The sequence below is a fragment of the Eptesicus fuscus genome, chromosome 1 (assembly GCF_027574615.1).
Source record: "Eptesicus fuscus isolate TK198812 chromosome 1, DD_ASM_mEF_20220401, whole genome shotgun sequence".
Classification (NCBI taxonomy): domain Eukaryota; kingdom Metazoa; phylum Chordata; class Mammalia; order Chiroptera; family Vespertilionidae; genus Eptesicus; species Eptesicus fuscus.
The window spans coordinates 109,866,728-109,878,902 of record NC_072473.1 but is presented as its reverse complement, the minus strand read 5'-3'; the positions used below and the strand labels follow the sequence as shown (position 1 = coordinate 109,878,902).

Genomic DNA, 12,175 nt, shown 5'->3' with positions numbered 1-12,175 from the left:
AATTTTAAAAAATGGATCTTAGTTTGCTAACTACCAAGAAAAAACTCAACAGTGTTTTTATGGACCTGACCTGGCAAATGGACAATATGCTAGGCTTTATAAACAATGGCAAGTTGGTTATTCCAGAGGTTCTTTGACAGCAGAATGTCCAAATATCACCATAGTGTCATTGTTGTTTGTAATATTATATATGTTAAAAAAATTTAAGTAATTATACTGGGCTTACAATTGACAAAAAAACTGGTGTGGAATTTGTATTGGTGTCAGAACTTCAGCTCTGTGAAAGCAAGGATCAAATCTGTGTTTTTTTCCTATTGTCTCCAGCATCTGACACCCAACATGTATGAAAACCTACTCGTTAAATAAACAAACGTTGAAGAAGCCCACCTAGAGCCAAGTGTGAGCATTGCTTCCTAGAAATCATGGGTTTTCTGTTGACAACCTTTGCAATCTAACCCAGGGCAACTGCTGGCCCTGCCATGTAGCAGCTGCAGAAGAAGTGTGACAGAGAACAAGCCTGAGACACAGCATGAAGCTTGGGTAATGATTTGTTGGCACTGTTTGGATCTATCTCTCCGGTTTTGAAGATGAAGGAATATCATTCATGCAACTGTATACGACCCAAACAGAAGATTTCTATTTGGGCAAAGCATTTGCAGAAAAGTGAAATTTATAAAGAGACAGTGGAACTTTTTGAAATACCTTTAGTTTCATAGACAAGACACTCTAACCCAGTGGTTGGCAAACTCTTTAGTCAACAGAGCCAAATATCAACAGTACAATGATTGAAATTTCTTTGGAGAGCCAAATTTTTTAAACTTAAACTTCTTCTAACGCCACTTCTTCAAAATAGACTCGCCCAGGCCGTGGTATTTTGTGGAAGAGCCACACTCAAGGGGCCAAAGAGCCGCACGTGGCTCGAGAGCTACAGTTTGCCGACCACAGCTCTAATCCAATGTTTCAAAATGGAGATTATAGATTGGGTGTGTGTTGGGAGGAAGTGGCTTTCACTGGGGCTTGGGACCAGGATTAATACACACACTAGGCAGGTAGGTTTCAAGGTCCCTGTTGGCAACTAATGAGATTTTCTTATGCTGAATATAAAGCTAGGTGAGAAGGAGGAAAAGCAATACATAGTCACCACATATGAGAGCTTACAAAAAACACCCAATGCATTTTTATTTTAACATTTATTTATTTTTTTTTTCAAAGAAATCCATGCAAAGGGAAAGAAAGAGAGATAGACATGGTAACCATGTTCTAGCAGCCAAACATAGGAAAATAATTTGGCACGACTTGATTTTTTTTCTTTACAAAAGGACAATCTATACTACCACTAAAATTTACCTGCCTCATAAAGATACCATTTCATTTCAAAAACATAACACATGGTTATCTTCTACTTAATGGCTAGAGGAGGCATATGAGATTAAAAAAATAGAAAAAAAAATAAGAAGGTGGTTCCTTTTATAGAGGAAGACCACAGGGTGCTGAAGGGCAGCACAGGTGCTGTGCACTAGGAAGTCAGTGCACCAGGAAGAAAAAGCACACCACATAGATTGCCAAGCTGGTTAGAACCTTCAGGGGAGAATGGCCATTCCCACAGTTGTGAGAGACGACTATTTCATTGTCATTCTGATTCACATGTTGCTTGGTTCCAGGAGTATCGTCCACATCCAGATCATAAGCCAGTTCTGCCAAAAGTAAAGAAGAATATTAAATACAGGATTACCAACATTATTAGGTGTACACTATTCATGGCTCAAGCACTTGTCTGGACTGCTGGGAAGGAAAGCTGCCAGAGGATGGGAAAGTGTACATGGGGGAGACAGATGAATGAGATAGCTAGAGGTGCTCCTTCCAGAGATCATATCAACAGGGAGCAACCTGGCTGTTTCTCTCTCCACTGTGGCTGCATCCATACCTTGCGATGCACATTGGGCCTTTGCAACATTTCCTCCCTGGCAAAGCTCTACTTGAAATTCATTTTCACCAGATCTCACTGGTATCAAAATCTAAGGTACAGTGTGGGTGACTACATGTGTCTCCTTGTGTGTATGTGTCAATGGGGGAGGGGATATTTTGGACTCTCAGTGCAGCTTTCCTGGGTCCTGCACCCCACACAGATCCCCTCCTGGAAATCTTGCTTTACAGTTAAGGATAGGGTAGTTTGTCATTAAAAGGTGTTTTATTTTTCCCAAACATTTCTTCATTTATATATATGGTCTTTTCATCACCTCTAAAAAAATCCAGAGAAAGTTAAATTGATTTAATACATAAGATTTAAACTATTAGTAAGCAAATCAAGACTAAGGAAATGTTAATGGGTAAGGATCTTCCTCTCTAACTGCCTACCGTTTATGATATATTCACGATTCTGAAAAAGAAGTTGGGATATTGGGGTTGCCCTAATGAGAAAGTTTCTCAGAAGGCAAATCTAAGTAGATAATGGTTTGTTAGAAAATTCAAGATGTCTAGCCCTGGTTCAGGGCTCAGTTTCTTTCAGATTTGTTTTCCCAGATTTAGAGCTCAAATCTACTCCGTAGGTTTTTCTAGCCTCAGTCACTAATGTTTCTATTTCAATAGCTTGTGGAGGTGATGTGATGTTAGCAACTTCACCAGCCAACTGTCCTGTGGCCAATGGACCTAGAAAGAGCCCTTGGGGACACTGAGATACATAGCATCAGGCACAGAGGAAATGACTGGCATTTTATAAAGGGAAGGAAGGAAAAGGAAGGAAGAGCTCCTCTTACAGGGGATGAGGCAGTAAGTCACAGGAAGAAAAGTGTGAAGACTCAGCTGGTCCAGGATGAGGTTAGAGTAGGGCCCAGGGTCAGGGTGGCTCCGAGGCTGACATTGGTTAGAGCAGGCAGCAAGATGAAGGTGATCAAAACTAAGGGGGATTACATAGACGGCAATACTATTTTCCAAAAAGGTTATTGCAGTTTATAATGCCAGCAATGAAGAGGGAACCAAATTTACTGTGCTTCAATTGAAAAAGTATATTGTAGTCAGTATATGATGATATCTCAGGGTTTCTTTAATTTGCATGTACTTGAATTATTCATACTGAACAACATTTTCTATTTTAGTTTACTAATTATATTTCTCAATACACAACAGTTCATATTTTTGCCTTTTTACCTAACGGGTATTGACATTTTTCCTATTAATTTAAAAAAATTATTGAATCGTTTGACTATGTTATTCAATGCAAATATTTTATTGTGTTATTAATCATAATTATTTTTCATGGCTGTATAAAGACATGACTTTATAACTTTTAATATGCATGAATTTGACTATATTTTTCTTCTCTAAAGCTGAGAAAGTTTTTCTTCTTGAGCGCCAATAATAATTAAAATAAAAATTTCCAGGAAACCCTCTTACCCAGGGAAAAGCAACTCAACAGACTGTAATATAGATTCTCTCTCTCCCTAAAATAAATACATACAAAGAAAATAAAAAGAGGAAAAGAACAAAGAGCAACACTTTACTTAGAAATCAGACCTCTTTTTCTGAAAGGTGAACTATGCAGAGCACACAGAAAAGGCTGAGGTCAGCTGTCACTCGGCAAGGATAACACAGGCTTAAGTCATGATCAGATTTCATCAAAATTGAGAACACATATGGTTATATCTGTTGAAAGGCAGCCTTGGGTGTCACAGAAACCTCTCAACTTAAATGAAGAGAAGTATTTTTAGGATATACCCGAGTGAGAGCACTCTCAGAATCACTTTCAGATTCCTTTTCTGGATAGTCCCCTTTCCCAACATTAAGATGAAACAACATCTATTAATGTTGCCACTAAGCACTTATACTACTTATCTTGCTCTTCAAATAATCTGCAAGCACTAAATAATAGCATTATAGCAGTTAAGGTAAACCAAGCAGTTATCTTGATTCCAGCAGTTTCTAATCCTTTTGCCACCAAAGACTTCTTTTGTTATTTCTATCTCTTGGACCCTATGTTTTGAAATGATAAAAATGATTGCCAACTATCGAGTCCTCATTGTGTGCCAGGTACTCTACTAAGCTATTTATATGTTATCTCATTTAATTAAAACTTCTCAACAATGTCAGGAGGTATTATAAATCTCATTTTAAAGAGAAGAAAGGTCAAAATCAGGTCAGTTTTTTCCCCCCATACTGAGACAGTGGGTAAATCACAGAGGTCCTGTTTGAATGCAGGTCTTACTCTGAACCTCATATGAAGCTATACCATCTCTTGGAAAAAAATGTATACTAAACAGACTACACTGATTAAGCATTAACAAACTCCTTCTTGAAAAAAATTCTTGATTAGTGAAATACATACTACCAGAACTCAGGAACCAACACATCCAGTTAAAACTGGGTTTCCTCCTCTGCACCTTCAAATGAGTCTGGCCGCCAAGCTGGCCAGTGGAAGGATAAAAAGATTTCTATAGTATAATTTGGGGGATGTGCCACTAGACTTTACTAAGAAGCCAAGGAATGGAAGAAACACTGGACATAACACCCAGTAGGATATTCCAACAGTTCAGTGGCAAAGGGAAGCTGCATCGGATGAGGCAGCCCAGTAATTATTCTGAACCAATGTCAAATTTCTTTCCGTAAACAATATTTAAAGATAATTATCTTGCTCTATATTTATTAAAATATCCAGTTGTATAAAGAATAAAGTAGCATTGACACACACACACACACACACACACACACACACACACACACTAAAAAGCAAGAGGAAAAGTCAGTGTTTTTACATAAAACTGATCACAAACTTGATTAAGTAGTCTTATTACGTTTTATGAAATACTGAGAAGACCTCTGGGTTTGAGAAGCCAGAATGGGAATTATCATATCAGTTCTATTTCCCTGAAGAAATCAGCAATGATGGCCAGGGCCATTAGATGCTCCAGGTACAAAGTTGGGTCAAGTCTTCTACCTACAAAGGGCTTCAAGAACTATTCAGAATGATACATTGCTATGCTTCCTAAGCTGTGGCTACAGTTTCCTGAGGCTCCCCATTTAGTAGCAGCAAATATATTCACCCAATCTGATAGCCAAGTTCCTAGGGCTTATATTAATGGGAATTCCAGCAAAGACACACTCTGGGCCTAGGCCACCATCACAAAGATTAGAGACGAGGGGGACAGTTTAGCAGAGGAAGCATTTTGGGAGATAGAAGAAATATGAGTTTTGGTCAAAGATAAATTTGGACACTCTCCAACAGGGGAAATACAATCCAATTTAATTCAACAAGCTTAAAGGTAGCCTACTATGTCCCAAGTATTAAGCTAGAAGGTTGGAAAAAGACTTAGTATTTGCCTTCAGGAAGCCCACAGTCCAGCACTCTAGGAAGGGAAATAGACTAGTAGACAAATCTACTTGGAAGAATGTAGAAAGGGCACAGATAAAGGCATAAGCAAAATACCATGGGGATAGAAGGGAGATATAAAAATTCCAAATAGAAGGATCTGGGAAGATTTTTTTGAACAGTTGGACTATAATTAATACCATGAAGTATGGGTGTAACTATGGCAGGGCTGATGAAATGGTTATTCATTTTAGGCAGAGGGTTCAGCTTGAGCAAAATCACAATATAAAAAAAATTGTCTGTAGGGAATACTTAATAGGAACAAGTAGCCTCTATGTTGGAAGGGAGCATAGAGTATACATTGTTGTGAGGTGTGTGTGTGTGTGTGTGTCTGTGTGTGTATGTCTGTACTGTGTTGTGGGTGATAAAAGGTAAGGCAGGAAGGACAATTAACAGCTAAATCATGGTAGATTAGGAATGCTAAGACTTTATTTTGTGGGCATTGAATTTTAAGTAATGAAACCACATTCTGGTTTGTGTTTTTTTTAGAAAAATCATTGCTAACAGTTTGGAGGACAGCCTTAAGTGGGAGAGACTTGTCAGACATCTTGTCTTGGAAAAAAGAAGCCTGTGGGAACAGTTTCTGGGGATTAGACAGTAGCAAATATAATTAAAAAAAAAAACCTGACAAAGCTAAATATACACCAAACCAAAACTTTCTCAGTTTGCTACAAACCAGATGTACTAGGGGAGTCACCACAAACCATTCTCTTTTAAATAATTCATATTTAATGTTCATCAGTGATTTTCCAGAACATATCTTTGTTGTATTAGGTACATATTGCAAAACGCACATAAAATATTTCTGGCTTGCAGTTGATTATCAGTGAGAAACTTTTGGGCCAGCAAGATTTTCATGTTAAATCCAAATATCTGTTTCTATTTGTAATCAGTTTAACTATGCCCAGAGGGTAGGTCCAAGAATCTGTACTGATTACACACTCAACCCTGATGCTCATTTTGCCATGTCCTCTCTGTTGCAGATTGGATAAACCCTTTAACATAATTATCAGTCATTAAGGTCTGCAATTTATGTTGAAAGTTTTTTCTGCTTTTTCTGTTAGGTAAAATACTCAGTGTGGAACCCTTTACTATTATTCAGTCTCCTGGTGGAGTTCCTCGGGAGGCTACACCAGACTTACTGTGTCATTGGCAAGTCATTATCCACTCCTCTGGGACTCAGTCACCCCATCTGCTAAATAAGGGTGTTGGACTGGATGGACTCTAACTTTCCTTCTAGTTTTATTTATCTTTTATTCCAAGGCTCTTAGGGACCAGTGAGGGATACAATTTGCTGCAGGCTGCAGTCATTTCTCTGCCCACAGCAGCCAAGGTAGCTGCCCCCAGCAGAGCCTCCATCAACAAGTAGGTTCAATCAGTTGCTTCTCTTGGAGTTTTTCTGGTGGTCATCATCAGTTACCAAATTTTGAATCCTCTTTCTTATTTAGCTATTCTAATATTGGATAGGAGACACCAGCAATACATAAGTCCATGCTGGACTGTCATTATTTTCTTTAAACCCTGGCCTAATAATTTCCACTGAGGCCAGTACACACAAAGCTTTTGAGGGAGAAGTGACTGGACCTGGGGTGCATTAAGCAGTCATGCACAGGCAGCCAAAGAAGATCTCTCAGTCAGAAGATAAGCCTTTGCTTGGGCCCTTACAAAGCCAATGAGATCTTAAGCATATATATAACTAGAGGCCCGGTGCACTGTGCACGGGTAGGGTCTGGCCAGCCTGCCCCAATTGGGGCCTATTGGGCTGGGCTGTCTGGGGGAAGGAGATGCGGGAGGTTGGCCGACCAGCCCTGTCTCCAATTGGGGTGGGGGGTTAGTGGGGGTAGGCCCAGCTGGGGGGAGGGGCCACGGGCTGGACTGGTCAAACTCCCAGTCGAATTCTTAGTCGAGGGGACAATTTACATATTAGCCTTTTATTATATAGGATAGGAAGCAAAGCTCATGGCATCAAGGAGGGAGATGCATTGCTCTAGGGCAGCAATTTTCAAATGGTGTGCCACAAGAGGCACATTGATATGCCACAAGAATTTTTAAAACATGCAATACCCTACTATTTAGTCAGGGGCACTGACCTATTTTCTCTTAGATTGTCAAATAAAAAAATGACAACAGACAACACAAAAATAGCCATCTGGTATGAATGAATCAAAATTATACCTATTTTAAAAATCAGATTGACAGAAAATATAGCTTTTGGTGGTGCCACAGAATGTTTGTAATTAGTTTATGTGTGCCATGAGACAAAAAAGGTTGAAAATCGCTGCTCCAAGGGCCTCGCCCTCACCAGCAGGCAGACTTCACAGGGAAGTCTGCAAGAAGAGCTGCTATCAAAATGCCAGGGGAGAGAATGCTGCTGTTGAGCCAAACATAGGGGTTTCTTTCTTGCCAAGCTTGCACCAGCAGATGGCTTCAATCTGGTCCCAATATAGCAACAGAGCAATACTGCTATCCCTGTGTTTCGCATTTGCTGTGTACAGTTGGCCCCCAAGACATGAATATGTGAAACCTTCAGTACATTACTTGGCAGACCCCAGAGGCTGAAACTGAGGAAATCTCGGGAGTAATCATGTTCATTGCACTACTGCTCACTCTGCTGCCCATTCCCACAGAAGCCCTTGGGCTCTGCCATTCATATATGAATCCCAAGCAGGCTGCAATCATTTCTCTGCCCACAGCAGCCAAGGTAGCTGCCCCCAGCAGAGCCTCCATCAACAAGTAGGTTCAATCAGTTGCTTCTCTTGGAGTTTATCTCTGCCCACAGCAGCCAAGGTAGCTGGTTTCATTGTCTTATACTCAACACAATCCTCCTTCATGCCATACCAACGCCCCCTCCTATGTGAACTTTCAGGTGTGAAATGACTACCTGGACTTGAAAGCAGAAGAAAGTGACTTTGTGAATGACCCTTGGGTTTCTGAGAGTCTAGATTTTCTTCTTCAGAAATAAGATGAGGAGGGAACTGGCATAGTTGTGGCTTCTGGATTTTAAGTTGTCTAATGGGACTCCTTTTAGAATGGGCCCATTTCATTATGCACCTTTGTGACAAACAAGTGAGCTGCCAATCTTGTCTATTAAATGATCATAGATCCTGGGAATGATACAATGGCTGCTCCTGGAAGAGGGCTGGGGCTGTGAGATGCTCACTTTTTTGTTTATAGCTAATTTTAGCCTGCAAACATCCTCAGTTGCAACTATGGCATGTTGAAAGAATGCAATGGCTTTTCCCATTAGTATAGCCATGACCTCTGTTATTATAGGCCTCTGCTTCTCAATCTGGGGTATGTATATCTTCAGATTAACACTACAGTGGGTTGTGAGTACACGAAGCTATGGCATACTTCTTCCTGGGATTTAGGGGGGAAGCACACTATTTTATACTATAACATGCAAGGTCTTATGATAGAGTAGAAATGCACCATTTTCAAGCTCATTTAAGACTTCATAAAGTGTTTCAGTTTAATTAGGACTTTCAGTTAATATCCCAGATCCTCAGGAGTAGGTGTTCACTATCTCTCTTCACTGATGTATGGAGTTACTTATATGGAAAGGTCCTAAAAGCATTGTTAGGCAACTTGTTAGGATCACCTGGGCTTTGCAAATGCCCAAACTGGGTAATCTAACTCACAAGTCCCTTATTAATGACTTAAGGTTGCCTTTTCTATGACAACTTACTTGTCAAAAGGGGAACACTATAGTAAATTCCCTTAACTGGGGCTCAGACTGCTTATTTTCCTAATACAAAATGATTTCCAGAGGTTTTAACCACTAACTATTGCATTCAGCTATTAAGAAAAAAAAAATCACTTAATTCCTTAGAAAAATAAACCATTTTGCTGTAGAATCTTATTATAATACTAGTTGCCCAGTGCACAAAATTCATGCACAGGAGGGGGTGTCCTTCAGCCTTGTCTGCACCCTCTCCAATCTGGGACTTCTTGGGGGATGTCTGACTGCTGGTTTAGGCCTGATCCCTAACTGCTCACATGCCTGCCTGCCTGATCGCCCCTAACCACTCTGCCTGCCAGTCTGCTTGCCCCCAACTGCCCCCCCTTCTGGTCTGATCACCCTTTACTGCCCCCCTCTACTGGCCTGATTGCCCCCAACTGCCCCCCTGCCGGCGTGATTGACCCTAACTTGCTCCCCTGCTGGCCTGATTGCCCCTAACTGCTTCTGCTTCAGCTCCCTTTATGGGAGGTGACCTGGTGGATCAGGGGAAGGCACCACCCCCATTACCCCACTGCTGATGCCACTGCTGGCCTGAGCCTGGGCCCTCACAGCTGCTGCGACTTTGTCTGGAAGGACATCTGGAAGATGTCTGCTCTAATTAGCATATTACCCTTTTATTAGTATAGATTTGGGGACCATTACAACCACACAGAACTTAAAGAAAACATGTGGCCCTGGCTGGTTTGGCTTAATAGAGAGAGCATCGGCCTGTGGACTGAAGGGTTGGTCAGGGGCACATGCCTGGGTTGTAGGCTAGATCCCCAGTAGGGAGCCTGAGGGAGGCAGCTGATCAGTGATTCTTATCATTGATGTTTCTATCTCTCTCTCCCTCTCCCTTCCTCTCTGAAATCAATAAAAAATATTTGTTTTTTAAAAAGGAAACACATGATCTTCACTTTGGGCTTTGTCATTTTACAATATCCTTTGTGCAGTATTTTAACTTCCTTCAACTTTCCTTTACTCACCCTTAAAATGCAATGTATTTTTGGGGAAGATGATCAGGAAAGTGATTCTAGTGGGTAGAAGGTTTTTTTGGAGGGGATGGGGTCATGAAAATATTTAAAAATTGAGCTTGCTGATGATTGCACCACTCTGAATTTACTGTAAAAAAACAGTTCATTGTACACTTTATGTGACATGTACAGTATATGAATTATATCTCAACAAAGCTGTTCTTTTCTTTTTAAATAAAGACCAGTCTTATAATCAACTGCAGATGTTTTCAGAGGCCCCCCCAGGATTTGCTTATCATGTCCCAAACCATGGCGACTACTCCCAATTGCCTCCAGTCCTGGTGGATCTGGATGGTGTGGTTTGTGAAGGAGGTGGCAAGAGGCTTGTGGAATTTCTGCAACCCCATTCCCATGGTCTCCTCATAGGGCACCAGGGCCATTTCCACTGTGCCAGGTCTCTGCTTCCTTTAACCTGTTGGGCAAAAGAATCCTGCGTGCTCTGGCAAGAAAATGCATTCTCTCTTAGGTGGCCCGAATGCTTTTTTTAAGGTCATTTTATGGATTCAAAAGAATAAAGAGACGTGGAAAGCTTTTGTCAAAGTCCTTTTACATGTTTCTTTCCAGTCTCCTGGGAAGTGAGATGTGGCTCTGAATTCATCCCAAAAGGATGTCTTTAGGCAAAAACACCCAGAATGGCACAACTCGTACAGGATGCCTTACACACTTTGCTGTCAGGACTCAGGGAGGCTTGAGGGTGAGCGAGGCGGTGGTGCTAGCACAGGACCCAGGAGAAGGTAGCGCTTTCCACACTGCCCAGGCCTGTGTGGACTGCAGTTGCACCCATGGAGGTGGGCAAGGTGTTTCTACTGTTTTGTTTTGGTCTGGCCTCCACCCCCTCAGCCACGGACCCACGCCTGCAATGAGACTGTGAACAGCTTAATGGTCCTACTTTTTGTGGATGGTGGACGCACTCCCACCTCCTGGATACTGGCAATTAGACACTGGTGGCTTCGCAGGAAAAGCGTGGCCCTAGGTCCAGAATAGACTCAGGCATCCACAGCTAGGAGGCCTCCCCGGGGTCCCCCAAACCTGCCGCTGCCCCTCTACAATGCCCACAGGTGCGCACTTCCTTCCCGGGGACCCTGGAGCTCCCGGAATCAGGGTGGAGATGGGAGGCAGTGGAGGGGTTCACAGGGCCCTTGGGGACCCCGTCTGAGCAGGACGCCCACCCACCCTGGGGTGCCGGGAGCTGCTTGGAGAAGGGCTCAGGGTGTTCCAGGTGACCACTGGCTGCCTAAGCCTGGGCATAGCTGTAGGCCCTCAGCCCTTGCTTCTTGGGGAGGGGGGGGGAGGCGATCTGGGGCCAGGCTGGCGGGGGGAGGGGCTGTGGGATGTTGAAGCATAGCAGGTCGCACCCTGTCCAGCATCTGTGCAGGTGTGGCGCCGGGCCTTGACCCGGGCCCGCGCCGCTGCCTCTGTGACTGCCTCTGTGGAAGGGCAGCACTGGGACCTGGACGGCACAGCCCCCTCTTCTGCTGCCTCTGTGGAAGGGGCCTTGGTGCTGGACTGGCCCACACCGAGGCCTCTGCAAAAGGGGCCGTGGCGCTGCTTTCCTCCGCTCCTGCAGCCGCTGCGAGAGCCGCCTTCCTCTGGCTCCCTTGGCTGCCATGAGAGCGGCCTTCCTCCCTACGCTGACCCTCGCCCTTGCAGCCGCTGTGGCTTTGTCAGGAAGAACCTCTGGATGGTCGTTTGGAAGGTCTCCGGTCTAATTAGCATACTATTCTTTTATTAGTATAGATAGGCTGCTACTGTACTAAGTTATGTATATCATGAGTAAAGTCATATTTCCAGACACAGAATAACTCTATTCTGAAAATACTGACAGTAATAAGTGCTGATACAGGTTCTGGTTCTCCTCATCAGCACCAGAATTATCAGCACCTTTCACAGGAATATCACGACTATTACTTTCATGTCCACAGATCCTTCTCCCCAAGAATGCTAACAGCTTCACATGAATCATATCTCTTCAAAGGCTGTATTTCCCATGGGAAGTAATGGGCTTGAGAGTCAGCGGAAAAGCCTGTGACAAAGATACTATTCACCGAGGGCCAGGAGAGA

At 42.7% G+C, this 12,175-nt stretch overlaps 1 protein-coding gene across 1 annotated transcript in view; it reads right to left on the bottom strand.

The window, feature by feature from the left end:
- Window positions 1-1,124: 1,124 nt before the first annotated feature.
- GPC3 (glypican 3) overlaps window positions 1,125-12,175 on the bottom strand; it is a 518,803-nt gene continuing 507,752 nt past the window's right edge. The window contains exon 8 of the mRNA XM_008156949.3: window positions 1,125-1,694. Within this exon, the coding sequence (XP_008155171.1) occupies window positions 1,525-1,694 (170 nt within the window). The 3' untranslated portion in view covers window positions 1,125-1,524. The remainder of the gene's footprint in view (window positions 1,695-12,175) is intronic.